The sequence below is a fragment of the Lampetra fluviatilis genome, chromosome 39 (assembly GCF_964198595.1).
Source record: "Lampetra fluviatilis chromosome 39, kcLamFluv1.1, whole genome shotgun sequence".
Lineage (NCBI taxonomy): Eukaryota > Metazoa > Chordata > Hyperoartia > Petromyzontiformes > Petromyzontidae > Lampetra > Lampetra fluviatilis.
In genome coordinates, this window is record NC_136313.1 from 9625144 (window position 1) to 9649569 (window position 24426).

General features: G+C 53.2%; 1 protein-coding gene across 4 annotated transcripts in view; it reads right to left on the reverse strand.

Annotated features, from left to right (window-relative positions):
• The window catches only part of LOC144945976 (intermembrane lipid transfer protein VPS13A-like), a 114577-nt gene that overhangs the window by 9805 nt on the left and 80346 nt on the right, over positions 1-24426 (reverse strand). For 3 of the 4 annotated variants that reach the window (XM_078874671.1, XM_078874675.1, XM_078874672.1), the window contains 18 exons: positions 24222-24352; positions 23678-23804; positions 20949-21184; positions 20465-20618; positions 19662-19802; positions 18428-18509; positions 17848-17917; positions 16813-16924; positions 15837-15950; positions 14864-15015; positions 14569-14650; positions 13036-13149; positions 11545-11620; positions 10500-10663; positions 9724-9769; positions 9304-9427; positions 7261-7375; positions 67-158 (listed from right to left, as the gene is read on the reverse strand). In XM_078874671.1, the coding sequence (XP_078730797.1) occupies positions 67-158; positions 7261-7375; positions 9304-9427; positions 9724-9769; positions 10500-10663; positions 11545-11620; positions 13036-13149; positions 14569-14650; positions 14864-15015; positions 15837-15950; positions 16813-16924; positions 17848-17917; positions 18428-18509; positions 19662-19802; positions 20465-20618; positions 20949-21184; positions 23678-23804; positions 24222-24352 (2132 nt within the window). Of the gene's footprint in view, positions 1-66; positions 159-1654; positions 5367-7260; positions 7376-9303; positions 9428-9723; positions 9770-10499; positions 10664-11544; positions 11621-13035; positions 13150-14568; positions 14651-14863; positions 15016-15836; positions 15951-16812; positions 16925-17847; positions 17918-18427; positions 18510-19661; positions 19803-20464; positions 20619-20948; positions 21185-23677; positions 23805-24221; positions 24353-24426 lie in introns of those variants that run through there. The other variant, XM_078874674.1, reaches the window with a different exon arrangement.

The window sequence follows — 24426 nt, forward strand, 5'->3', positions numbered from 1 at the left end:
TGTGTGTGCACGTGTGCGTGTGGCTTGTGTGTGTGTGGCTTGGGTGTGTGTGCGTGCGTCTCTCGCCTGTTCGTCACCAGAAACACGTTGCGCCCGTCCTTTGTGACGAACTCGTGTGCCCGGTACTGGTCCAGTGCAAATTTCCCATTCTCGATTTTCTGACAAGAGCCGGGTTCAAATACAAAAACCACACACACAAAACAAGAGCAAGACAAAACAGATAACACGCAAAGCAAAACAAACGCATTGCTCGGAGCTCCCCGCCCCCGTCACGGTAAACGGTGCTTAAGACTTCCCAGTGCACCGTCACATCGAGAATGCTACGCTACGGCACGATTCAACCTCCGAAAGCCAGACTCGAGTAAGTCAGAATTCGGGGTTATCCAGAAGGCTACCAATCATTAAATCACAAAACATTCCGACTGGGACACTGTGAGCTAATTCAACTCTGCCATGATCGATCCACTTCTGAATGGACTACCCAAGCTGCTGCTGCCGCCACTTCTCGGGGTTCTGCGATGCAAACGATCCGCCCAGCACCTGCACACAAACAGATCTCACCGCTCCATCTCCGCGGCTGTCGTCCTCTCGGACGCGTTTCAATCCTTGGCCGCCACTCCGCCGTTATCATTGTTGACCGTCGCTCGTCATCCCTTCGATTGACGTGTCTCCTTCCCAAGCCCACTTACGTTTCTTCACGGGATGGATGACGTCATTAAACTGCTGTGTACAGTCTCAAGATCCAAGCGCTCCGCTTCTTGTCGCTCGGTGTAATTCCCAGCATGCATCTCTTCACGTGTCTATGAACACCTTTCAGTTTTTGTTCTATATTTTTCATTCACGACCACCATGTGTCGTTTGCTCGATTAGCGCAGCTTAATTACGTTAAATCTCATTGGGCCAGTCCCTCCAGCTGTCGGAGGACTTTGCTCCAACCTCGGGATTTTCACACCTACGTCAAGACTCTTACCCCAGTCCAACCGGGGAAACACCACCCAGTACTCCCAGCGAGCCCTTCGCCCAGCCACCCGTGCTGTCGATTCCCTGCCCCTTTTCAGGTCCAAGCTAAATACCTCCATTATTTCGCTCTAGTCTATGACCCGACTGCTTCTCCCTATGAATCTATAAAATACGCTGACTGTTCTGTACAGCATCCTAAGATGCGGTGAATCTAAATGCTACGTAAATATCCATTGTATTCTTTATCGTAATTTTGTTAGTAGTAACATCCAAAAACCTTTTTCACCGTGGCTAACAATCACAAAGATTTGCCATACTTCAAAACGAGACCTCGTCTCAATGTGCAGTTCATTGCTCGCCACCGACTGGCAAAATTCGATGAACACACTACCGATGCCTTTTTTCATTTTCAGATGATTAAGGCTTCAAAGTTAGTGTAAAGAGTGCCCGCATCGTGAAAGACAACGGTGAACCCCCCCAATCAAACACATCTTTGTTAACAAGAGCATCATGCTCGTGCGGCATCGATGCGTTGACACGGGTAGGCTCGGGGTGTTTCTTCCGCAGAGGGCAACTCGTGAAGCTAAAGAAGCCAGCCAGGTTCCATCAACTCCAAGCTTGCCAGCCTCACTCCAACCAACTATGGATGTTGAAGTTCTTTCGCGCCGTACGTAGGCAACCGTGGTAATCGGAGGTGCGGGGGAAGGACAACAAACTAAAGACGAAAAGGAGTTTTTAACTCTTCCTACTTTCACTGTGCCAGTCAACTACGCCGTTGGCAACTGGCAAGGATCGTCATTATTATTACTTGTTGATCATCAGAACTGACGATGCCACGTTGGCAGTGGTGCACGAGCGCAATTAACAATGAGCTTATCACGCTCATCGACATCGTCCCGGAACGTGACCACGTCTATATATTTTAATCTTTCAATGCAGTGTTGGTGGCGAGTGTGGGCGAGTATTTTGTTTCTTGCGCCTCCACTCGTGGCCCAGACGGCAGCTCCATGAGGAGCCATACGATCTCTTACAACGCGCAGTTCAATTGCCACTGATTGCCCAAAACAAGCACCCACTGTGGGGCATGTGGCGGTTCTCTTTGACACTATCCATTTGTGTGTTGACACTTGCCTGCCCAGGAAAGCCTAGGCGAGTCTCAGTACTCTTTTTGTCGGGAGGGCGCCTGTCAAGTTTTTCACATGGGGGTGATGTTGCTTACATAATCCCTGTCGAGTAATTTGCAGGAAATTTTTGCACCAATGCGTATGTTTTGGCCAATATCGGTAACAATGTACGGGCTTTTTTTTCTTTCGCTGTGGGAGGAAAATGTAGAACTCGGAGGAAAAGCATGCAGAACAGGGAGTAGAAGATACAAACTGCATGCTCACTCACTCTCCGACACTCATCCTCCGCAGAACAGGGGGCGAGAACATGCACACTCCACACAGAAAGGTGTCTAGGTTGAGATTCGAACTCAGGCCCTTTGTGCTGTGGAGCCACAAGTGTTACCAGTGTACTATCCCGGCCCACCGGTCACCAACCTTGTTGCATCGTTGCCAAGCTAGAAAAGCTTTGGCCACTGGGGGAAGAGCGTTAGGCAGGTTTGCAGCGACTGTCATAGGTCACACACCACCTACAATTATGACTCAAAGCTGAATGTGAATGACCAGTTTGCGCACACAATCTCACCTGTCACCACGTGTTGGAATTAATTTGTGTTGACTCCTACAGTTCGATGGTGTATCCATTTGCATTGCTGATTATTGTTAAGCATGTAACCATTCACTGATTAAAATTAGATTTTGCGCAAAGAAAAGAACATCGCTTACAATTTATGCGGATTGTATGCAAACGTTATCTTAAAAATGAAAAAAATGGGATGGAATGGCGCTGAACGTACGCGAAGCACAGTCCCAAAGAGACAGGAAAAAAAACGACACTGAAAATATAATCAACGCTTCAATCTTGACGGTTCATTAAATCGCAGGAGGGTAGTGGGATTGGGGAATTGTTACACGCTTACAAATAATGTCGCAGCGCACCGTCGGGAAGAGCGAATGCTTACGACGAAATAATCCGGAACAAAAACACGAACATTTGTTCACCAGTGGCAGCGACGCAATTTATTTACAGTGTAGTCTGTAAGGAGGCGTTGAGGTTTGTCTGCACACAATTTGCCAAGGCCCCACACCGCACAACCCCGCACCGCACACGGCTAACTTACGCGCACCATGCGCCACCACGCGCCACCGTCCCACGTAGTCGCACACGGCACCCAGCGAGCCGCCCAGCCCGCGCTAACGATGCCGGCAGCAGCGCCGAGCGAACAATACGGTGGCGACAAGCGACGCGGCACAGAGAGAAAGAGCGGATGCCGGGTTACGGCCGCCGGCCGGTGTCGGAGGCTGTGACCCACGCATGTCGCCCGTGAGAATAGCAGTGAAACACCCGGACGTAATGGCGCTGAACGTACGGGACTGAGAGAGACGGCGCTTTAGAACGGCAACATTCCAGCATCACACGGCGTCACGTCGGGCGTGGCAGCGCACGGAGAGGAGGAAGATTCGCCAAAACCCAGAGAGAACAATAGCACTGGGACGCAAGTCCAACGTGAGCTTCATGAATTACAAGGGACCAAAGCAAAAACCGGAAATGACACTGGCAGGCATTAGTGAGGCCTTTAATTTTTGGACAATGAGGTGGTATATGATATATGATCACACACCATGGGTGGTCACAATACACTTTGTTTGGTAATCAATAGAATAAGGGATCATTCATTGGGATAGCAACTCTGGTGTCAGTCACAGCGGTCCTGCATGGATGTCTTTGCCACATGACCGCCAACCAATGGAACAGCAATCTGTCATCAAATGTTTAAAAAACAACATTTTCAAATCGTGAGCTTAGCACAATAATGGTGCTACTGAAATTAATCATCAAAGCTTAATAACCACCCTGGAGGACACGTGTGGATGCATATAAATAAAATACCAAGGCTTGTCCAAGTTACGCCTCCACCCTCATTTCCAGCCGATGGCTCTGGTGGCCATGCGGCTGGGCTCAATTTGGGTGCGGCGTAGCGAGGAGCACGGACACACGGAGGGGCGTGCACACGCCGCAGCACGGACACGCGACCCGCTCGCTCGCACCACATTGCATGCACGCCACCATGAACCGCCCGCGATCGATCCAACAGAGCGAGAGCTCGGCGGTCGGAGGGGTTCAAGGACACACATAGACAAAGATCCCCTGCATAGCCTGTAACAGAATGGGGCAAGTGCTGTTCGCGAGTACCTATGAAGGCCGGAACGGCACACGGTGGGGGGGGGGGGATGATGTGGCCAGCACCACACTCGGCCGCCTTTGTCTCCCCATTGGCAATGTTTACACACCGCACCAGGCACTCATTTGATGGTGAAGTCGACCTAGAGGAGGCCCAGGACCGGTTTAGATAAACGCCACTTGTGTTGGCCGTCAGCGGAAATTGAACTCGGGTCGCGCGCTAACCACGGCGCCACCCGCCAAGCTCCCGCATGACAGGGATGCGTGTCGCGTTTGGGGAGGGTGGGCGACGGAGCCGGTGCCTCCCAGACTCCAGTCCTGTTATCTCCTCACGGCAATCAACAATTTCCTTACGATTAATTACGCGCGTTATCTACACGCGGAAGGCCACCATGGAAGTTGAGGAATCTTTTTTGTTGCCGAGAGATGTTTTGCCAATCCCATTCATCCCGCACCTCCGATTAGCACGGTTGGCTACACACGGTGTGAAAGAAGTTCCAGATACACACGTACATGGTAGAGTAAATCTTGTTGTCTGGCAATAAAAACCACCCACGCATATGTGGGAATACAATGCAAAGCCCCGTAGAGTTATATCCAATAATCAATTGGTGTGTCGCCATAACCCAGATGCACGCGCGGTTGTTGCACACGCAAATGCACTCAACGATGGGGAGAAATAATGGGCGAGAGGACTGGAATTTGGTAGGCCCAGGCTTCTACGAGACGTCGCTCTGAATCGTCGCTCACCTGTCGAGGCGTTATTGTTTGAATGATTTGGCATTGCATCGGACAGTGAGTGGATCAAAGCTGCGAGCCACAACTTAACTGTGGCTTTAAACACTGTTCGTAACAAATTTGAACGCCGCAGCTGCAACCCGAGACATCTTCACAGCTACGAACCAACAAATCGCTTTTACGTCTCTGCCACCGCGACCCCAAAACGCGAGAATACACCGTGGTAAGCACCGTCACCGAGCGCGTGCAAACGACCCTGCCCGTGACCCCGCCACCCGACCTGACCTCGACCCATCCTGACCTGGTGATGGATGGATGGATGAGGTAAAAACAAAAGAAAAGTGTTACGTGAAGCGGTCTTGTCCTGGAGGCAGAGACTGCGGCTGAGAGCGTGATCGGCGCGGCGTGGGGGGGAGGGAAAGCAGACACAGCGTTAGGATGCCGGCCAGGTCGGCGCGCGTGCGTGCGTGCGTTGCGCGTGCGTGCATGCGTTGCCACCCCATGCAACGCAGTGGCGGGTTTCCTCGAGCCGGAGCGACTAAGGCACGACCCACGGCAGCGACGCACGCCGCCGCCGTCGTCCTCCTAGCACTGGGGCGGCAGCGTGGCCGAGCTGCGCCGCACTCGACGCTCATCGCAGAGGTTCGCGGTTCGAGCTTAGTGGCCTGCCCTGGTAAATACTGTGGCGTACTGGCCGTGAATGCTACGCGCTCGCCTGCTTTGCGGTGGATCGGGCACAGATGCCGGGATGTGATTCGAAAGGGGGTAGAGGCCACGTGTGTGTTCGATGTCACGGTCCGAATTAGAAAATTACCTGTAAATTACAAAAATAACACAAAAACACAAAGCAACATCGGCCCCTAATGGAAAAAATGTTTTATTAAGGCACTGAAGAGGCAGGGCTAAGAGACGATAGGGGTTGAGGTTCAGGCACTGGAGGTGTGGCAGTGGCGTCGGCTTGGCGCTCTGCGCTTTCAACCCGACGACCCGAGTTTGATTCCGGGACACGGCCAACATCAGTGGCGAGTGATACTGGAACTGTTCCTAGCCGCCCCCTTTAACAAACCGCACTTACTGGCGGAGTGAAGTACGGTCAAAATACAAACTACATGACCAATATTGTATGGGGAGGCTTTCTTCTAGCAGTGGACTGGCAAAGGGCTGTGAATTGCTGTTCGTGTTTAATTTTCGCACTAAGCGTAAAGGCAGTGTTGGAGAATAGCCTGGGCTCGGTGTCGAACTTCTAACACTGACGCCTGCCCCGCTTAGCGTCGCGCCCTACCTGGGTAATGAGAAAGCTGAGCCTACCAAAACACGCCAAGAAAGACGCAAACTCGGAGCCAACCAACGGCTCTTATCCTGAGAGGGAGGCGAAGAACTTCGACTCAGGCCGTCTGACTCGAATTTGGAATCTTCGAAGTGAAATAAAAAGACTTCAAAGTTAGAAAGGCAATCCCATCACCGCACTGACGTTACGAGAGAATCACAGCGCGCTGACCGCAACGCTGCGTTTACACGCTTGACCATCAACGAGACGTCAAAAACTCATCGCTCCCAGATATTTTAACACCCGCAATGTGGTGATGATGGAGCGCCTCACCCGAACTTAAAAGCATTTTTTTTCACAATTAACAAAGTTTCAAACTGGTGTCAGGCAGCCCGGGGTACTGGGTATGTGACGACGCGTCGATTCATCAATTAAATTGCCCCGCATGCCCACGACACGCACACATCAAATAGTGTGCTAGGTGAACGTCAATTAATGAATGACTTAATATACATGTGCATTATACAAAAACGATTGGCTAATGTTTCACGTAGGTCAATGTCAGGCACAAAACTATCGAAACGAGACAATATTGTTTTTTTACAAATGAGACTGTTAAAACAGCACGAAAGAATCTACTCTTGAATTTAATCGTGACCGGTTTAAATGTTTTATCCAAATTTGTGTGGCTACATCTCCGTTGTTCGATGCCTCGTCCGTGTTGTTGTTCCCTCCACAGCACCTCCAGATGCTCAAGTCACGTTGTAAGTAGTTTCCTGATTATTACTACGAGGACAAATAAATCAAATCCGTGGGTGTGGGGTATCGGTTGAGACAAATCACGACCCGCCTACAAGGAGGCGGGAGGAGTCGCTCGACGGTTAGCGCCACCCCGTCAAAAAGAAACGCTCGCCGAGAGCTCGCGGCGCGACGTAGCGCCGGCGCTACGTCCGCGAGAACAAGCCGAGGCGCGCCCGCGCGCCCGCACGCCCGCGCCCCGCGACCGTCACCTGCACGAGCTGGCTGCCCTCGCCCTCGCGACGGCTGTACGGGCGGATGATGCCGTCCTCCTGGATGACGCGCGGCGGGCGCATTTTCTCCACCGTCTCCGACGCCTCCGCCTGCCTGCACACGCCACCCGCGCACGCGGCACAGGACAGACGCGCGCCGCCGTCAGCGCGCGTGTGTTTCGCGCACCCGCGTGTTTCGCGCACGTGCGTGTTTCGCGTGCCCAATCGCCGTGCGTCCCTGCGCCGCGTCGCTCCTCCGTTTACATACAGGGCAAGCGGGAACGGCCCTTGTACACTTGTTGTGTTATATGGAGAAGCACGCTCAAGTAACCCCCACCACCCATGCCGAGGACTTGGCCTACCAAACATTGACATCACAATCATCATCATCATCAGCACCACCATTACTTATCTCCACCACCACCACCATGTTGAGGACTTGGGTCTACCACTGCTCCATCTCATCCACACTGCATTCAAGCAGCACACTGCAGGTCGCAACAACACACTCGCCCATCCACTCAACTCGGCCACTTACACAGCCACTCAATCAATCACCCAGTCACTCACTCAACTGCTCACTCACCGCACTGCAGGTCACCTCACTTCCTTTTCTGCCTCTTCCCCTCGCGCTGCTCCACTTAGGAACCCCCTCCCCATCTCCTCTTTCCCCGAGCCCCGATCAGAATAACCTTGCTCAAGTCAATAAACGTGTACGCGCTATTCATCTATCAAACCGACAGTGCTGTTTGTTGCTGGCCACTTGATGTTTTGGAACTTTGTCAGTAACTGTGTTTAACACGCACTGCATATGAACATGAACTCCCCCCCCCCTCGTGGAAACAATGGCGCAACACCCAGCCAGCCCATGCGGGCACCGAACAGCTGTCCCACACAACTTGGAGGGAAAATTTGACACGAAGGCTTTCGCGGCCAATATTATCCATTAGAGGTTTTTGTTTTTTTTTGGGATATATTGCGTAAATATAAACGTGTCGTTAAACCCACCACTCCCCGACACGGCCATTTACGTGACAGACCTTATTAATTGGCTGTCGGGGGGTGGCGGGTTTAACGACACGTTAATATTTACGCAATCAAACCCAAACAAACCTGGCTTAAAGGGAAAGAGTGGGAATTTGAGGCCAGGTGGTCCTCCCCCTTCCTGCGGAGCTTTGAATAAGAGTAAAGGAGGGGTAGATGCCCCCCTGTCTGTAAATGTGAGATGGACCCAGAACGGAGGAGAGATTGTCACCCCCACCCATAATGCTGCGTGTACGTTGTATGGTTTATCGCGCGTTCTTTTTCCACCCCCCCTCCCGCCCACACCCGGTGTCCCCTTAAAATGTTGGTTACCTCGTTTCCGCCCCCCACATTTATAAGCCTTCTCCATCCCACCCACGTGTCCCCTGTCCAACGGAAGATTTCCACGGGTTGAGGCGTCGAGCCTTCCCCCCCCCCAACCCGCCTACGTATGGTTCCAAAGAGCCAAAAGTCCTCCCCACCGTGGGTTTTTTCCGTCCACCCACCTTGAAACCACCGGTGTGCTGTACCTGGCTGTCCCGGGCCTGCGCGCTTATCACAATAAAAACTGTGTGGTGATGCGGAACCGTGGGGTGATGCTGCTGCTGCTACTGCTGCTGCGTTGCCAGTGGTGCACAAGCACAATCAATAAAAAACTCGACACATTTGTCAATTACACCACCCGATATGATTTACGCGCCACGTGTGTTATGAACGGTTGTATTGTGTGAACGATGTTTGCAGGGGGTTCGTCTCTGAAAGGCGAGCGGTGCAAGGGTGTTATGTTATTATTGATGCAGTGAGTTTGGTTGGCACAGTAGGGAGCACAGCTGGTGCATCCCATGGCAACTGGGTCTGTCTCGTGAACTCCTATCAGCCGTTAGCCTTTCATACATCACGTGGCCTCAAAGTGCACCTAGCCTGGCACAAGCGCAGTGGTGATGTCACCGCCACTTAGTGGTGAATGCCGGTTGTTGTTTTTGTCGTTGTTGTCGTTGTTGTCGTTGTTGTGCGTCCCACCTTTTAATCCCCTCCATTGTGCTGCTGGCCATGTCGATGACGCCTCCCGCAGGCCGTGCCACCACCCCCACCAGCCCCTTGCCAACGCCCTTGAGGAAGCCGGTCGCCCCGCCGCTCCTCGCACCTGCACCCAGCCCGGCGCGGCGACACGCATGTCGGCAGGGAAGCCTCGCACGCTCAATCACTCGGTCGCTCGCTCTATCGCTCGCTCTATCGCTCAGCCATGCTTTTCAGCGCTTGCTCCTCCGGAGTTATTTTCCGCCTTTCCTTTTGTTAGGCGCGTGCGCTCGGAGAGAAGTCTTTGTCTAGTGCCGCGGCTCTGATATAATCGCCAAGCGGATATAATCAGTGCGGGGAATAGAGCTAAGAAAAAAGTGTGCAGATGCAGGCGTTGGTTGTGAGAAAGCAGTGGGGACTCACCCTCAATGGGTTTGGTGATAATACCCGTGACACCTCCAATCACGCCCTGCCGAGAGAGAAACATTCGTACAACACTCGTACACAAGGAAAAATACAAATATCCCCTGTATTGCTTTAACAGAATGTTCGGGCAAGTGCCGTTAGCGAGCAAACATTATGGTTGGCACGGCACACAACGGGGTGGGTGGCCAGTACCGCATCCGGCTACTTTTGTATCCCCAGTGCTAGTGTGAGCAGGAATGGAACTCAGATCAGTGGTTTCACAGTGCGGTGTGCTAACCACTACCCTACCCCTCCCTACCGCACCACACGCACACACGCACGCACGCACGCACACACGCACACACGCACACACGCACACACACACGCACGCACGAGTTGTTCGTGTTTGAAACGCAAGCTTGACTGGTTCAGCTTTACTGCTGCCGGCGCTGCTGTGCGCTGGGCCTGCCAATCGATGACACCACTCACTCACGCACGCACGTACACCACCCACAAGGACAAATATATTGGCTGGTGGGGGAAAAGTTCTGGGTTGCATGAAACTTGAGAGATGCAAACCAGAGAGAAAAAAAATCGACAATTTAGCAAATATGCAAACGTGTTCTTTTACCCCGATGAGAATACGCAAGTGCATTTTGCCCGGACGGCTACCCAGGCGGCTTCCATGCTGCTCATTGACGACTACCCGAAGAGAGACGCGCGTTGGGACAGCGTCACACGACCCACACACGTGAGTGGATTCTCCCAAATTGTTTTATTTGCCGTCGCCGTACCTTGAGGAGGCCCTTGCCACCCCGCGCCAGCCCCTCCTTCAGGTCCGTGGGCTGCTGGTTCATCTCCTCACGCCGCTTGCGCTGGTACTCCTCGTCCATGGTGATCGTCGCCAGGCCCTTGCCCATGGTGCCCGTGATGCGGGACACCATGCCGGCCGCGCCACCTGTCCCCCCCAGGGGCACGGTACACGTGTGAGCGCGTTACACGTGTGAGCGCGTACACGTGTGAGCGCGTTACACGTGTGAGCGCGCACACGAATGGGCGCGCACACATATCAGCGGCGTCGTCACAGGCGGGGGAGGGGGGGCGGCAGTATTGCGAGTTGTTGCAGCGTCTGGGAAGAGTGGCGGTGCGTGGATGACATGGGTGGGGGTCCTAGTGCAGGGCATTAAATGGCTGCTCCCTCTTCAAATTCACCACTGCCCCCCTCCCCACCCCCTCCCACCATCCCACCCCCACCTCTTGGTAGCCCCGGTGCCGGGGCCCGTCCAGCCTTAGCGCCGCGGTGCAGTTGCACTGCCTGCACGCTCGATGATTATCTTCATTAAATCGTACTTAACCTGCTGGTCATAAACTGCGGCGCTCAGTCGCCTAGAGGGGGGGGGGGGGAGGAAGTGGGCAAGGAACGAGAGGCCGCGGTGGCTGCTGTGCTGTAGGTGGGGACACAAGGGGCAGACTCTAACCCAGGGGTCGCAACCTGCGATGCGGCTCTTTAAGGACTGCTTCGTGACTTTATTTATTAACGACCCACCGTCTCGCATTGGCACGCATTGCGGCTCTTGAAATATTGCGTTTTTTTAACGAATTTGAAAAAAATATCCTTTCTGGTTTGCCGACCCCTGCTCTGAACCAAGTGGTCCGTAACCGTCCTGGACACCGCGCGTCACTGTTAACCCTCGACACTGTTTTGTTGGGGACCACCGTGTTTCGTGAAAAAAAATCGTCATGTGCAGTGGCCTTGCGGGCCGCCTCCAAAGGACTTGCAGCCCATCCAGCGGTGCGCGGAACGCGCGTTTTGGAACCACAGCGCTAAACCACACGTACCCACGGTGTGTCCGAAGAGGGACTTCATCCCCAACGCCATGCCCTCAACGAACTCCTCAGGCCCCTGGACAGCTCCCTGCAGTGCCGGAGCAAGGGGAGGGGAAAGCACGGAGGTGACGTCTGTGGCTGCGTCTCCCAAATCCATCACGGAGCGATTTATCGAAGCGGAGCGATGTATCGAAACGGAGCTCGCAAAACGTAGCACGGCAAGAGCATTGGACAGTGGTGTCATTCCGCACCATGCCAATGATTTAGCCAGAAAAGGGTCCCTGAGTGAGTCTCACGAGACTCAGGAGGGTCGTGCATTGGGATAAACTAAGGATAAACGAAACTAATACATTTCAAATTTTTATTTTACCAGGTAAGGTCCACTGAGCTTTATCGCTGTTTTTAGAAGCGACCTGGCCACAAATAATAGCTCAACAAAGTGGCGTATCATGTGGAAACTTATCGCAGCAAAATAATCTAAAACGCATGTTTCTGAATGTGGAAAGAAAAAGCGGAGGACCCAGAGAAAAATCCATGCAACCGCGGGAAGAACATGCAAACTCCAAATATAAAGCAGGTGTCAGGGTTGGGATGGAACCCACGGCTACCTGTATACCAGGCGAGGTAGTTAACATCTCTCCACCGTGGCGCCCAATGCCTGCGGATAGTTTGCCCAATACCTTGGTGTGCATTCGCAATGTGATCTTGGCGACTCATAAATAGCATGGACGTACAATGCTGGTTATTCAGAAAGAAGTGCTCATCTCCACCCCTGGTTCTCAGCCGATGGTGTAAATATTCACGTTCATATGGCAGTGGCGAGTCTATCCACACACGACTAGTCTTGACTTTCCAACAGAGTGGCACTTATTTTATACACCTGGGGGGTGGTAAATGATGGGCTGAATTGACCCCAAGCCAGGATTTGAACCACGATCATTTGCCCACCCGGCAGTGTTTCAGGTGTTCACCAGGCCGCTGTCAGGCCGTGCCGCCGGGCGTACTGGGTGGTGTTGTTGTTGTTAGTGGTGTTGTTGTTGTTAGTGGTGTTGTTGTTGTTAGTGGTGTTGTTGTTGTTGTTGTTACCCTGCACGTGCTGGAGGAGGAGGCTGTCACATGGCTCTGTGGCTACGTGGGGCTGACGTCCACTCGCACAAATATAACATTGGCAGACATATCTACTTATTTCATGAATTATTTCCTTTGTGTATCTGGTGCTCTAACTGTGTTAAAGTCACCGCATAGAAGCACGTGCTAAATAAAACCAGGCCGCTCGGGAAGCCGTGGTGCACACTGGCTCACGCGCGTGCGTCAGCCTCAACGTCCACGTGAACACATCGAGGCTGTTGCTGCTCGACTCCCCACCGTACGATAGAAGAAGAGGGGGCAGCTGCGACCTGCACCATATCTGATGCTTATAACAACAGGCATATTGGGCAGGGTACTGGGGGGGGTGGGTACGGAAGGGGAGGCAGGGGGATACACCGATGGGCGCGAGCTCACCTGGTACGGCTCGTAGAAGAACGCCTCGACCCCCTCGGAGAGACCGTGGATCAGTCCGAATGGGTTTCCCAGCACGTCCAGGCCCAGCACCACCTTGTACATCTGCTGCAACGCCTGCGCGGGCACCACACACGGACGCAGAGAACAAGGGGCCCTCTCCCTTTAGTCGTCCAGACTGTCGGGGGCCAAGTGCTGTTAGACATTTTTGAAGGCCAGCATGGGGCGAGGGGGGCGAGGCAGCCGGCACGCGACGGGGGGAGGTTGTGCCCACGATGGGCATGTTGGAATGGAATTTTAACTGAATTGGGAGGGACGATTTTGGCAGGCTCGGATTTGTCCACAGCGTTCCTGATCGTTTCTCTGCCAATTCTGACAAAACTCCGGTCCAAATATATCGGAAGCGAGCGGAAATTCCAAGGGGTCACCAGCGGCTGTACGCTTCGGCGATTCACCACAAAAACAAAACCGCAAGAGCCGTTCCTACGATTCCAACGACACCGCATTCGACTCCACGAGTTTCATTTTGATTCCTGGCTCGAGATCGACCGCGAGAAGTGCCCAGCACGACGGCAAGGGGACGCCGCTCATGCGTCCGTGTTGACGCGTGTCTCTGCGTGTGGCCAGTGCCACCACTGCACCTTGCGGCTACTCTAGAGAGCCTCACAGAGGGCTACACACCGGGACATATCGTAGGCCCATGTCTTTCCACTGCTCGACCATATTGTGTGCCTCAAACTGGAAAAAAAACCTATTACTGTGTTGGTATGACACAAGAGGAGGAGCCCTTCACACCCTCACCAACCTACTCACTCACACACCCACCCACCTACTCACTCAAACACCCACACACTTATTCACTCAATAACAGCCACCATTCGCCATTAAGTGCGGTTACGTCACCACGGCGCTTGTAACAGGCTATGTGCACTTTAAGGTCATGTGAAGTGTTGAAGGCCCACTGACAGGAGGCCAATCTTGACACCACTGCTACCAGTGATTGGCAAGTCCACTCAGCTCCAATCAACCACTCACTCACTCACCCACTTAATCACTCACGTACTCATTCACCCACCCATTCACTCACACACCTACCCACCTTTTCACCCACCCACTCACTTAGACACTCACACAGCAATTTATTCACTGTGCCCACTCACTCATTCACCTACCCACTCAGTTACACACCCACCAACTTATTTGCTAAACCACTCACTCACTTACTCACCTACTCACTCACCCACTCACTCACTCACCCACATAGCAAAGGGAGGTCAAAAGTCAACATCCTGAAGTGGGGTAACTCAAACGACCCTGACCCTTGAGAGTGTGGTGAAATACAGACCGTGGGGCATCAATTGGTCTGAGCCTTGCACCACGGAGGACCTGACCAGAGCGACACCCACAGCGGGTCAACATCACGAGCCACGGCCTATCTACGACTAGCCTGCTCGACATATCAAGTGCCCGACAACTGGAGAAAATCCTTGGCGGCTGCGGTGACAGGACACGAGCAGCAGCAGGAGGACTACTCACCTGCTTGGTGTAGTGCCGCGTTGCCTCGGCGGTGAGCTGACTGCCGGTGTAGAACTTGTGATTCACCTCGAAGAAAGCCAGCCTGGGGGCCCGACATCACCACCACCGTCAGCATCACAGCATCAGAAGTGAGAAGCTCACCACCAAAGACACTCGCAGGGAGAAACGGCGACCGGCACCTGGAGGCGGCCGAGGTCGAACTCTGGGATCGCGGCTCTGGGTGGAGGATCGCAACCGGCGAACGGGTCGCGTCGCTACGCGGCTCCCCGACCCCCGACCCCGTGCGAGCACGCACCTGAACACGACGTCCTGCAGGTCGGTGAGCGTCGCTCCGATGCCCTGCAGGAACGAGTTGAGGGTCCTCAAGGGGCCCTGCTCGGCCTGACCCCCCGGGAAGACGGTGCCGTCCTGCGACCCGCCGGCGCTCAGCGAGAAGCTCAGGTGGATCTGTGGCCGGCGGAGGGTGCGGGAAGATCAAACAAAAACGGCGATGAAGACCGCGCTAGCGATGAAAGCCGCTGCGTTCGTCGAAAACCGCGGAAATGCAAGAGGAAAATACACGTAGAAGAGGCTGGCATTCTGGGTAATGGGCCCCGTTTCAGGGCAGAGGGTAGAAGGACCGACCGACTTCATAGTTGATAGACTGCACCACAGTTCCGAGTGTGGAGTCATTATTTAGACCACCTAACGCCATACTCTAACATCAGTAAAATCTAGCTGTGATGGTCCCACCTGAAGACGGAGACTTGTGTTGCCTCCGAAACGTCGTGATTGAATTTAGTTATTTTCATGTATCATTATTTTATTTTCTTCTTCTTATTTTTTACCTACGTGACTTGACCGAAAAAACCTAAGAGTATGAATCCTTGCAGTCACGAAAGCTTCAAATCTAGAGTCAGTTAATCCTTCTACTCTCTTCCCTCTGCCTGCCTCACCACAGAAGTGTCTAAATATCAGTAATGACTCCATCACCTTGACCGCTAAGAATAACCCTTTTTATCGGCAAAATTTCAGACAAACCCCTTGAACCACCTTGCGGCTGTTCTCCAGGGCAAGTCGTGAAGAGCAAAGCAACCTTCCAACAAAATTCACGTCACGTTGGATAATCTTTAACAGCGCTTTTGTGACCCCCCCCCTCGCTCCGATACAAGACAGACGCACGGACTGACACAGACAGACAGACAGCGAACGCGTTCAAGCTTAGTTGGGCATCAATAAAACTGGCGAGGGAGAGCGAGCGAGTGCGTCGACGGCGCGGAGGTGCGTGCCTTGAGTGGGGAGATGTGCAGGTCCTCGTAGAAGCTCACGGCCGACGTGTCAGCAGCTGTCGCCTCCAGCGCACAATCCTCCAGCGCCTTCAGGTCGTCCTCAAACAGCTTCACCTTCGCACGCACACGGCAGCCGGGAGACGTCGAGCGGTTACCACCGTCGTCATCATCATCGCTGTCGTCACGGCGGAACGTGTCAGGATCAACCCTCATCGTCATCAACAGCAGCGCCATTAGCACCAGCAACACAATCACAATCACCGGGAGCAACATCGCTACCGTCAGCAGCAGCATTGCAATCGTCAGCAGCAACACAACCACCAGTAGCAACAATACCAACTGTCAACAACAGCAACATCGCAATCATTACCTGGCAACACCGCCACTATTGCGGCCACAAATAGTTGAGAAGAGAACATTTTATTTTATACCTACGTGACTTTACCGAAAGAAGTATAGAACATTTTTGTTTGATTCGGAAATCAAATCCTGAATCGCCATCCCGAATCGCGGCAAATCATCACAACACCGGGGGGGCTGCAGGGGCGGGAGGTGGTTGGGTGAATGTCAGACGCTGAACTATTTGGGTAATTTTTACATTTGTCGTAAATAAGTAAATAACCCATGCTTCATTTAACATTGTTTACTGCCCAATTGAGAACCTTGGATTTCACGTTGTTTCTTTCCGAGCGACTCGTTAACGTTAATTTAAACACGCGTGGAGGGTTGTGCTTAATGCGCGCTCGTGAACTTAACAAGCGTCGCGGACGTCACTTGCGTTGTTCATTTCACCCACGCCGCCAAATTAACGACTCACGGGTTTCTCGAGCGTCGTGAATTTAACGAGCTCCGCTCGATTAACAATTAACGGGCGCCGCGAGGCTAACGGGCGCCGTTAAAGCAAACGACCCCGCCGCCACCGTGCGACCCTGCCCCCGCGCTTGCCCTGGCCGTGCCCCCGAGCGCGTGGCGCTACCAGCATGCCCTCGGAGGCCAGCGTGCTGTCGGCGGTCACGAGCTCCAGCAGGGCTCCCAGGAAGCCCATGTCTGCCTTGAGGGCCATCTCTTGAATGAGGACCTTGAAGTACCTGCCACGGGAGACACGACGGGACTTGAAAGCCACGCGGAAAATCGGATGGAGAACGGCTCAGAGCGGCGGAAACCCCGGTTCAACGTCAGTCATCACGCCGTGTTTTGTGGCCCACCGTGCAGAAAAAGGACATCTGGTGTTTCGTGAAACAAACGTGTGGGCAAAAGTTGCGCGGACCGCTTCCCATGGCTTTGCGGACCACCGGTGGGTGGGAACTCCTGCTGCTGATAGCAACGGTGGCGAGGACCTACAGCCCGTGTGGGTCACTGTACTGTATGACGCTCATTAAACTGACTTCATACGCCCCGCGGCCACATGAGGCGTACGTGCGAAATGGCCAACAAACGACATTCGCTTCTGTCACCGCACGTGCATCGGAGCCGCACTCATTGGGCACTGGAGGGGAAAATTTCCAACCCGGCAGCAGCACTGCGTTTCTAACTTTAGCGGGCTCAGTCGGCGAGACCAAATTATGCTTCGCACTACATCATTACTCGAGGACGCTGCGGCATTAGCGGCAGGCATTTGAAAGCCCTCTTGGCTCTCGGTAAGGAAATAGGATTCCACGCCACCAGAGCCCGAGAGACTAAGGGGTGGGGAACGGCACCATGGGGGTTGGGCACACTGCACTCTGATCCTGGCAGACCCGAGTTCGATTCCCGGAGCGATATGTGAATTGGGTCTACGAAGCGCCACCGTAACGCCCACCTCGAGGCACCGCACCGTCACCAACCCGGACTGACTCGCGTGGTCAATTGTGGTGAAACATCCTCACGGCTAATGTGGCATGGAGGGGGGGGTTTCCATCCAGCAAAGCACTAACACGTGGCTTTACATTGTAATTATCCTCGTGATTATTGTTGTTGTTAAGAGACAATAATAATGAATAGAGTGATGGAAAATGGCCCGCGTGTGCCTCACTTGATCTGGGTGATCTTGCTGTGCTCCCCGACTCTCGTCACGATGCTCACGTCCACGAGCGGCTTGGGCTCTGCACCACGCACAACCGCACGTGCCACACGCGCGCACGTCACACACGCTCCGTGAGCACAAGCGAGACGCACAAACCCGTTCGCCGCCTGCGTGCCGTGTCGCTGGCGAGCGAGCGAGCGCACGTGCCAACGCGTGTGGTGACGTCACCGCCACTTAGTGGCGAAAGACGGTTGTTGTTGTTGTTCGTACAGGAGTGGGGAGCGGCAGTGCCAGCAGTTAGTGTGCTACACTGCGAACCCGGTGATCCAAGTGTGATTTCCTCTCACGGCCAACACCAGTTACGATTATCTGAACCGGTCCGATGATCTGAACCGACTCAGCCTTAAAATGAGCACCTGGTGCTGTGTGTAAAAACATCAACATTGGAGAGACGAAGGTGCTGGGCGTGGTGCTGGCTACCCACCCCCTCTCGTGTGCCATGCTGGCATTCATAGGTGCTTGCTAACAGCACTTGCCCCACCATCCTGTGAAAAAGGCTACAGGGGGATCTTTGTCTTTGTGTTCGTACCGGAGTCAGCGGCGATGGACTTGGGGGGTGGCACGGGGTGGAAGACGACGGGGAACACGGAGCCCGGCATCTGCGAGTCGATCTAAGCGTCGTCGTGGTCGGGTCGAAGCAAAAAGTAAAAACACTCAAGGGACGCAACTCAACTCAACACAGCAAACGGTTCCTACGCAGAATTCAATCTATTCAGACCTCCTGCAAATGCAAGCTTCAGGCAAAACGTCGTCTTTAACTGCGAAAGTTGGCTGTGAGAATTGCTCACCAACGCACCTGCCGTGAGCTGAACCTATAACCATTGGCACGTCGTTAAAACTAAACGATAAACTAGTTTTATTTTACCAGGTAAGGCCCACTGGGCTATACCGCTCTTTTTCAAAAGCAACCTGGCTATCACAAATTATAGCTCAACAAAATGGCTTATCATCATCACGTGGACAAATACTCTAAACGCATGTTGATTCTAAATGTGCAGGGAAAAACCAGAGGACCCATAGAAAAATCTATGCGACCGCGGGGAGAGCATGCAAACTCAAAATATACAGGCGTCACGGTTGGGATCGAACCCACAACCTCTTGTATACCAGGCAAGGTATTTCATATCTCACCATAGTTGCACACAATAAAATATTGGCTTCAAAAACATAAGCGTTAACTTCTTATTTCGTGGAAACATACGTAGATATATGTCGAGTGTGTTGTTCTGGGCCGCCTGACAAAGTTTGAAGCTTTGTTAGCAAGAACAAGCCTTAAAAGTTTGTGTGTGTGTATGCGTGTATAGCCTTCGACACTTCACGTATCCTCAAAGTGCACCTGGCCTGGCACAGGCGTCGTGGCGACGTCACCGCCACTTAGTGGAGAATGGCGGGTGTTGTCGTTATGTACAGAGTATGTATATGGTGAGCGGCAGGGTAGCGGTTAGCGGGCTGCGTGACGAACCCGGCGACCCGAGTTCGATTCCCAGTGACAATTATCTGAACCAGTCCTGGGCCTCCTCGACGTCGACTCAGTCTCAAATGAGTACCTGGTGCAGTGTGTAAACACCTCCACTGGGGAGAAAAGGGCAGCCGGGCGTGGTGCTGTTCACCAACTGCCTCGTGACGTGCCGGCCTTCATTGGTGCTCACTAATAGCACTTGCCCCAATAGTTAGTGAACGCTGTATAGGGGATTTTTGTCTTTGTACTTTTGTACGGCGTACACGAGTGAGCGTGCGTGCTACACGGGCCCCCCCCCCCCCACCTGTATGCGGTTGATGCGCGCCCGCAGGCTCGTCTGGTGCGGCCAGGTCGTGTACTCCACGCGCACGCCGGGCAGGAAGTGGCGGCGAATTGCCCTCTGGTTGGGAGCCAGCAGCATCATGGGAGAGCTGGTGAAGTCCACCTGCATTGCCGCACAGACGCAGGGCACAGCCATTACGTCCACACTTCAAGTTCGCAGGCTCAAGACTTCATTATCTGAAACTGGCAAGGCCCCACTGAGCTGAGCAGCTCGGTTACAAGGACGATCGCAGCCCAAGACAGTCAGCAGTGGCGGCGGTTATAGAAGATCGCGGGGGTGGAGAGAACGTGCAATCTAAAAAAACGACAACTAATTATTTAAAAGAAAACTAAGTTCAAAAGTCAAAGACTCCCCAATGCTCAAACTACGGCACTTGCCAATGCCAATGTATATATGTACGTTTAAGTTTTTTCGCAGCGTAAATAACCAACCGTGCTAATCGAAGGTACGAGGTAAGGACAACAAACGAAACACAAAAAGCAGTTCTAAAGAAATTAGTTTCCATCGAGATTTAAAGTACATAGCTCCAGTGGCTTCCTAATATCGGAAGAGCGTTCCAGACGGCCGAAGAAGCACATCTGAAAGCGCGCGATGCGGCAACCCTCTTTAAGCATTAACCGCGGGGGTTGCAACAACAGCGATCGTTGTGCCGGTGCCGCGTCTGCGATCACGTGGTGTTCGAAGACGACGCCGAGCGTGAACCGCGGGGGTGGAATGATGGCGGTGGCGGAAGCACTGCACGCGCGGCGAGCGACGCATCATGCCTCAATGTCCGAGTCGATGCGCACGCGCCCGTGCGCCTCCGCGCTGCCGTCGGACAACGCGAACTTGACATAGCGCTCCTCCAGCAGCGCGCTCAGCTTGCCGCTCATCATCTTCCAGCGCCGCTTGGGCTTCTCCTCCCACACAACGCCCGAGCTGGCGCCAGCAGCGAGCGTGCAACGAGAGAACGGGCGCAGCGGTGAGCGAGTTTGCGGTTACGTGTGTTTTTTTTTCCTTCCCCTTCCCCCAGTGAATGATTTGCGTAATAGTTTCTATGAGATGCTGTGACGTTTAAGCACCACGTAAATTCACTTCCCTGAACCGAGATCCTCACGCGGACTCTCACAACTGTGGCGATGTTCCGTTTTACCACAATTTCACAAACCGGCGAAATAACTTTTCAAATACATTTTTGCTGCGCCCTCGGCCGCGACCCTCGCGGACACGCCCATCGGCGAGTGGCGCCGGCCTCATCGCCCTCCCAACCTGGTGATGCCGATGAAGGAGATCTCCTGCTTGGCGGCGTCGTTGACGAGTGAGAGCCCGAGCGCCTGCAGCGAGAGCGCGATGCGGGAGCGCGCGCGCTCCACCAGCGGGGCGTCCTGCGCCCGCGCCACCACCTCCACGTCCGCCGTGAAGAGCAGGCAACGCTGCAGGCCGTCCAGGAAGCAAGCCCACGACACGCGCAGCTCCTCACCAATCTCCACCTTCCCGGCATCGTCCTGGGGCGAGAGGAGGGCGCAGATGGGGAAGGTCATTGGGTCAAGCTGCCTCCCCCACATTCGGGTCAGGAATTCGCCTACCTCCACCTTGGATATCTACACAACCGACGAGCTGATCCTTGCTGAAAAAAAAGTAACAAAAATTATCAGACAACACACCCCCTTCCCATATTTGTCTCTCCATAAAACAAATACGTTTTTTAGTTTCTTTAAAAATACCATCAGCCACACGGCCGTCTCGGAAGAGAATTTCTTCAGCAACATCGGTTTAATTGGAGCAAACTCTGGACCGGGTTTAATATCCAGTGTTCAAATGCCAACCAGAGTCGGGCCGGCTTTAAAATGCGCACCTCGACAGCCGTTTCGCTGACGGGATGCAAAAATAAATCAAACTTTAAAAAAATTATGCGCAGAGACAAATATGGGATGGTGCGTTTGGTTATCGTTCTGTATATATTCTCCACAACGACGCAAATTCTTTTTTTGTCTGCTCAAAGATGCTCGTTGTCCCACTGGTCCCTGTGATGTCTACCCCCTACTATTCTACACGGTCTTTCAACCCATACGGTCTTTCATATTAATAACAATAATTACTTAATTAGCTAGAAGAGCCACAAAGAGTCCAAAGACTCTCAGGAGAATTCTGCATTGGGATTTTTTGGCCAATACCAATATTATTATTATTTTCTCTGGGAGGAATCCAAAACACCTAGAGGAAACCCATGCCGAGAAGGGGGCACACAACGTATACATTCACAAACACAAAGACGTTTGAATCAGGATTCGAACCCAGTAAGCCAAGAGTGTCACTACTGCAGCAACACCTTTTAGTCCTACAACGTCATCAGATTCGGTTGCATTAAGATGCTCTATCAATCCAAAACCAAACGTAATGCTGCTGTGCTGTGATAGTTTACGCTCACCAGTTCGATCCCATCTCCCCTAGCGTGAAACAATGGGGCACGTTTCTTAAGTCCCCTCTCCTCCGCGCCCACGTCTACCCGCAGTAAAAACTCGTGCGCCGCAGTTATTCGATCGGCAGGTCGAGCGCTGTGAGAAAATGCGTGGGTGCTCCCGCGCCTTCCAGGGCGGTCTGACCAGCGTTGAAGGGGCTGGGCAAAATACCGTGCAGAGAAGATGGGGCTTTCTTGAGCTCCTTCTAGTGGAGGCCCCCCCTTGGCCAGCACTGGCATGAGAAAGCAATTGCAGGGCTGCACCTTTAGCGCCTTTTTTCGAATACAAAAACAGCCAATTGTAATTAGGAGCGCAGCCCAGCTGGGCTTGGCCGCCCGCGTCTTCAGATAGATTAGCGGGGCTCATAATGAGCTCCTCACCTCTTCGCGCGGGAGAGGCACTGTATTGACAAACGCGTGGCTCAGCCGAGCCAGGATAACACCTGGCACCGGCGGAGGAGAGGGGGGGGGGAATGGGAGAGTCATTAAATGCCCTCGGTTGTAGTTCTCTTATATCGCTCAAGGTCAAAATTATTTTTAAAATCAATCTCAGCAATCGCAGCTGGGCTGGGGCGGTCTTACATTAAAAAGCGATTAGGCGATTTAATTTTACGTGCAGATATATACGCGACCGGGCTGAGGCCATCAATTCACCACACTTGGGAACAACGCCTTTCACGTGGGCTGCAGCTCAGAATCAAACCCAGTATCTCGGTGGTGCCGGCTCATTGCTCATTGCTCTGACATGGGCATTTAAACACACGTGTGTATAAATATATATGACACAGTGAGCAAGGTACCATGCTGGCCTGCCAGATGAGTCGTGTAAGGGCACCTCTGCTCCGAAGTATCCCAGACAGTATGAGAGTGACTGATAAGGTGTAAAGTTTTAAAATGTCAATTGAATTCTTCTTTTTAATTAAACGTATTTTGTTGCTCTTTTTATGACACGTTGTTAAACACAAGTGGTTGTTTGTTGTTAGAGCGACAAGTCAATAAATATCTAAGCCTGTGCCCTCTGGTTACCCTGGGCGCTGTGTCCTTGCACAGTCCTGGCCCAGCCTGGCTCAACAACTCATTCAACGAGCCAGCACCATGGCACGAGGGCACGGTGTTTCACCAGCACCGCGCCTGGCCGCCTCTATCTCCCCAGTGTGCTGATTTGTAGAGGCTGCCATTGTCGGCAAAGTCACATGCCTCAGAGATGCCGATTGGCTGCAGCCACTATTTTTCAGAGGGACAAAAATACGCAAGAGGTGACATTAAGGGCAATCTCTCAAGGCCTTTATATTTCTCTCTCTGTTACAATGAAGGTCTGCAATGTCACCTGTTAAAATTTACATTCTCATTTTAGGGCAGTGCTATTGATGAAGTTTTGGTACATTTTCCGAGCAAAGGCATTTGGTGATAACAAGCCATCGAGCTGAAACTTCTGGCAAGAACAGCCGAGGGGAGCCAGGGAGAGGACACGGCCGTCGCCAGCGAGGGAGGTAGCGAGGTGGGTGCGGGAGCCGTGCGTCCGTCGGTGCGGGGCGGGCACCTTCAGCAGGTCGAGCTCGTAGCTCTGGTCGCAGCAGGTCCAGCGCAGGTGGCGCTTGCGGCAGGGGTCGCTCCACGTGTAGAGCACACTCTGCCCAGGCTGCAGCGTGCGCTCGTCATTTGAGTCGCTGCCACCACCGCCACCACCACGATCACCACGAATTGTCAGCATCACCGGCAGCAATGTAATCAGCATCATCAACAGCAGCACCACTTCCATTTTCATCATTATCGGCAGCAAAACTACCACCTCCGCTATCAGCACCATCAAGACCATCTGCAGCAAAGCCCGAGGGCAATGATTGACTGCGTTGACGAACGCAGACCAGTGGATAACGGTGGACAGTGAGAGAAGAGAGGGGAGCGCGGAGTGCCGAAGGCGTGTGTTACCTGCTGCATGACCGGTGGCATTGCCTGTCGGTCATCAATAAATAAACTTTTGCTGAATACCATGTGAGCCGAATCCTTCCACTGGTTTAAACAAAACAAAAATAACAAATCCCCGTTGTGCGTGGTTGTGGGTGGGGGGGGGGGGTGAGCGGTACCTCTGCATGTAGGCAACGACCTCGTGCGAGTGGTTGACAAGGTGCACCGGCGCGGAACCCTCAAAGTAGTCGGCGAAGGAGATGACGGTGGAGTGCTCGCCCAGGCTCACGTCCATCACCAAGCCCACGTACTGCGTGGTGGGGGGGGGGGCAGACGGACGACGTGCCCGGAGGCGTTAGGCCAGCTAGTCCCCCTGCGATTCGG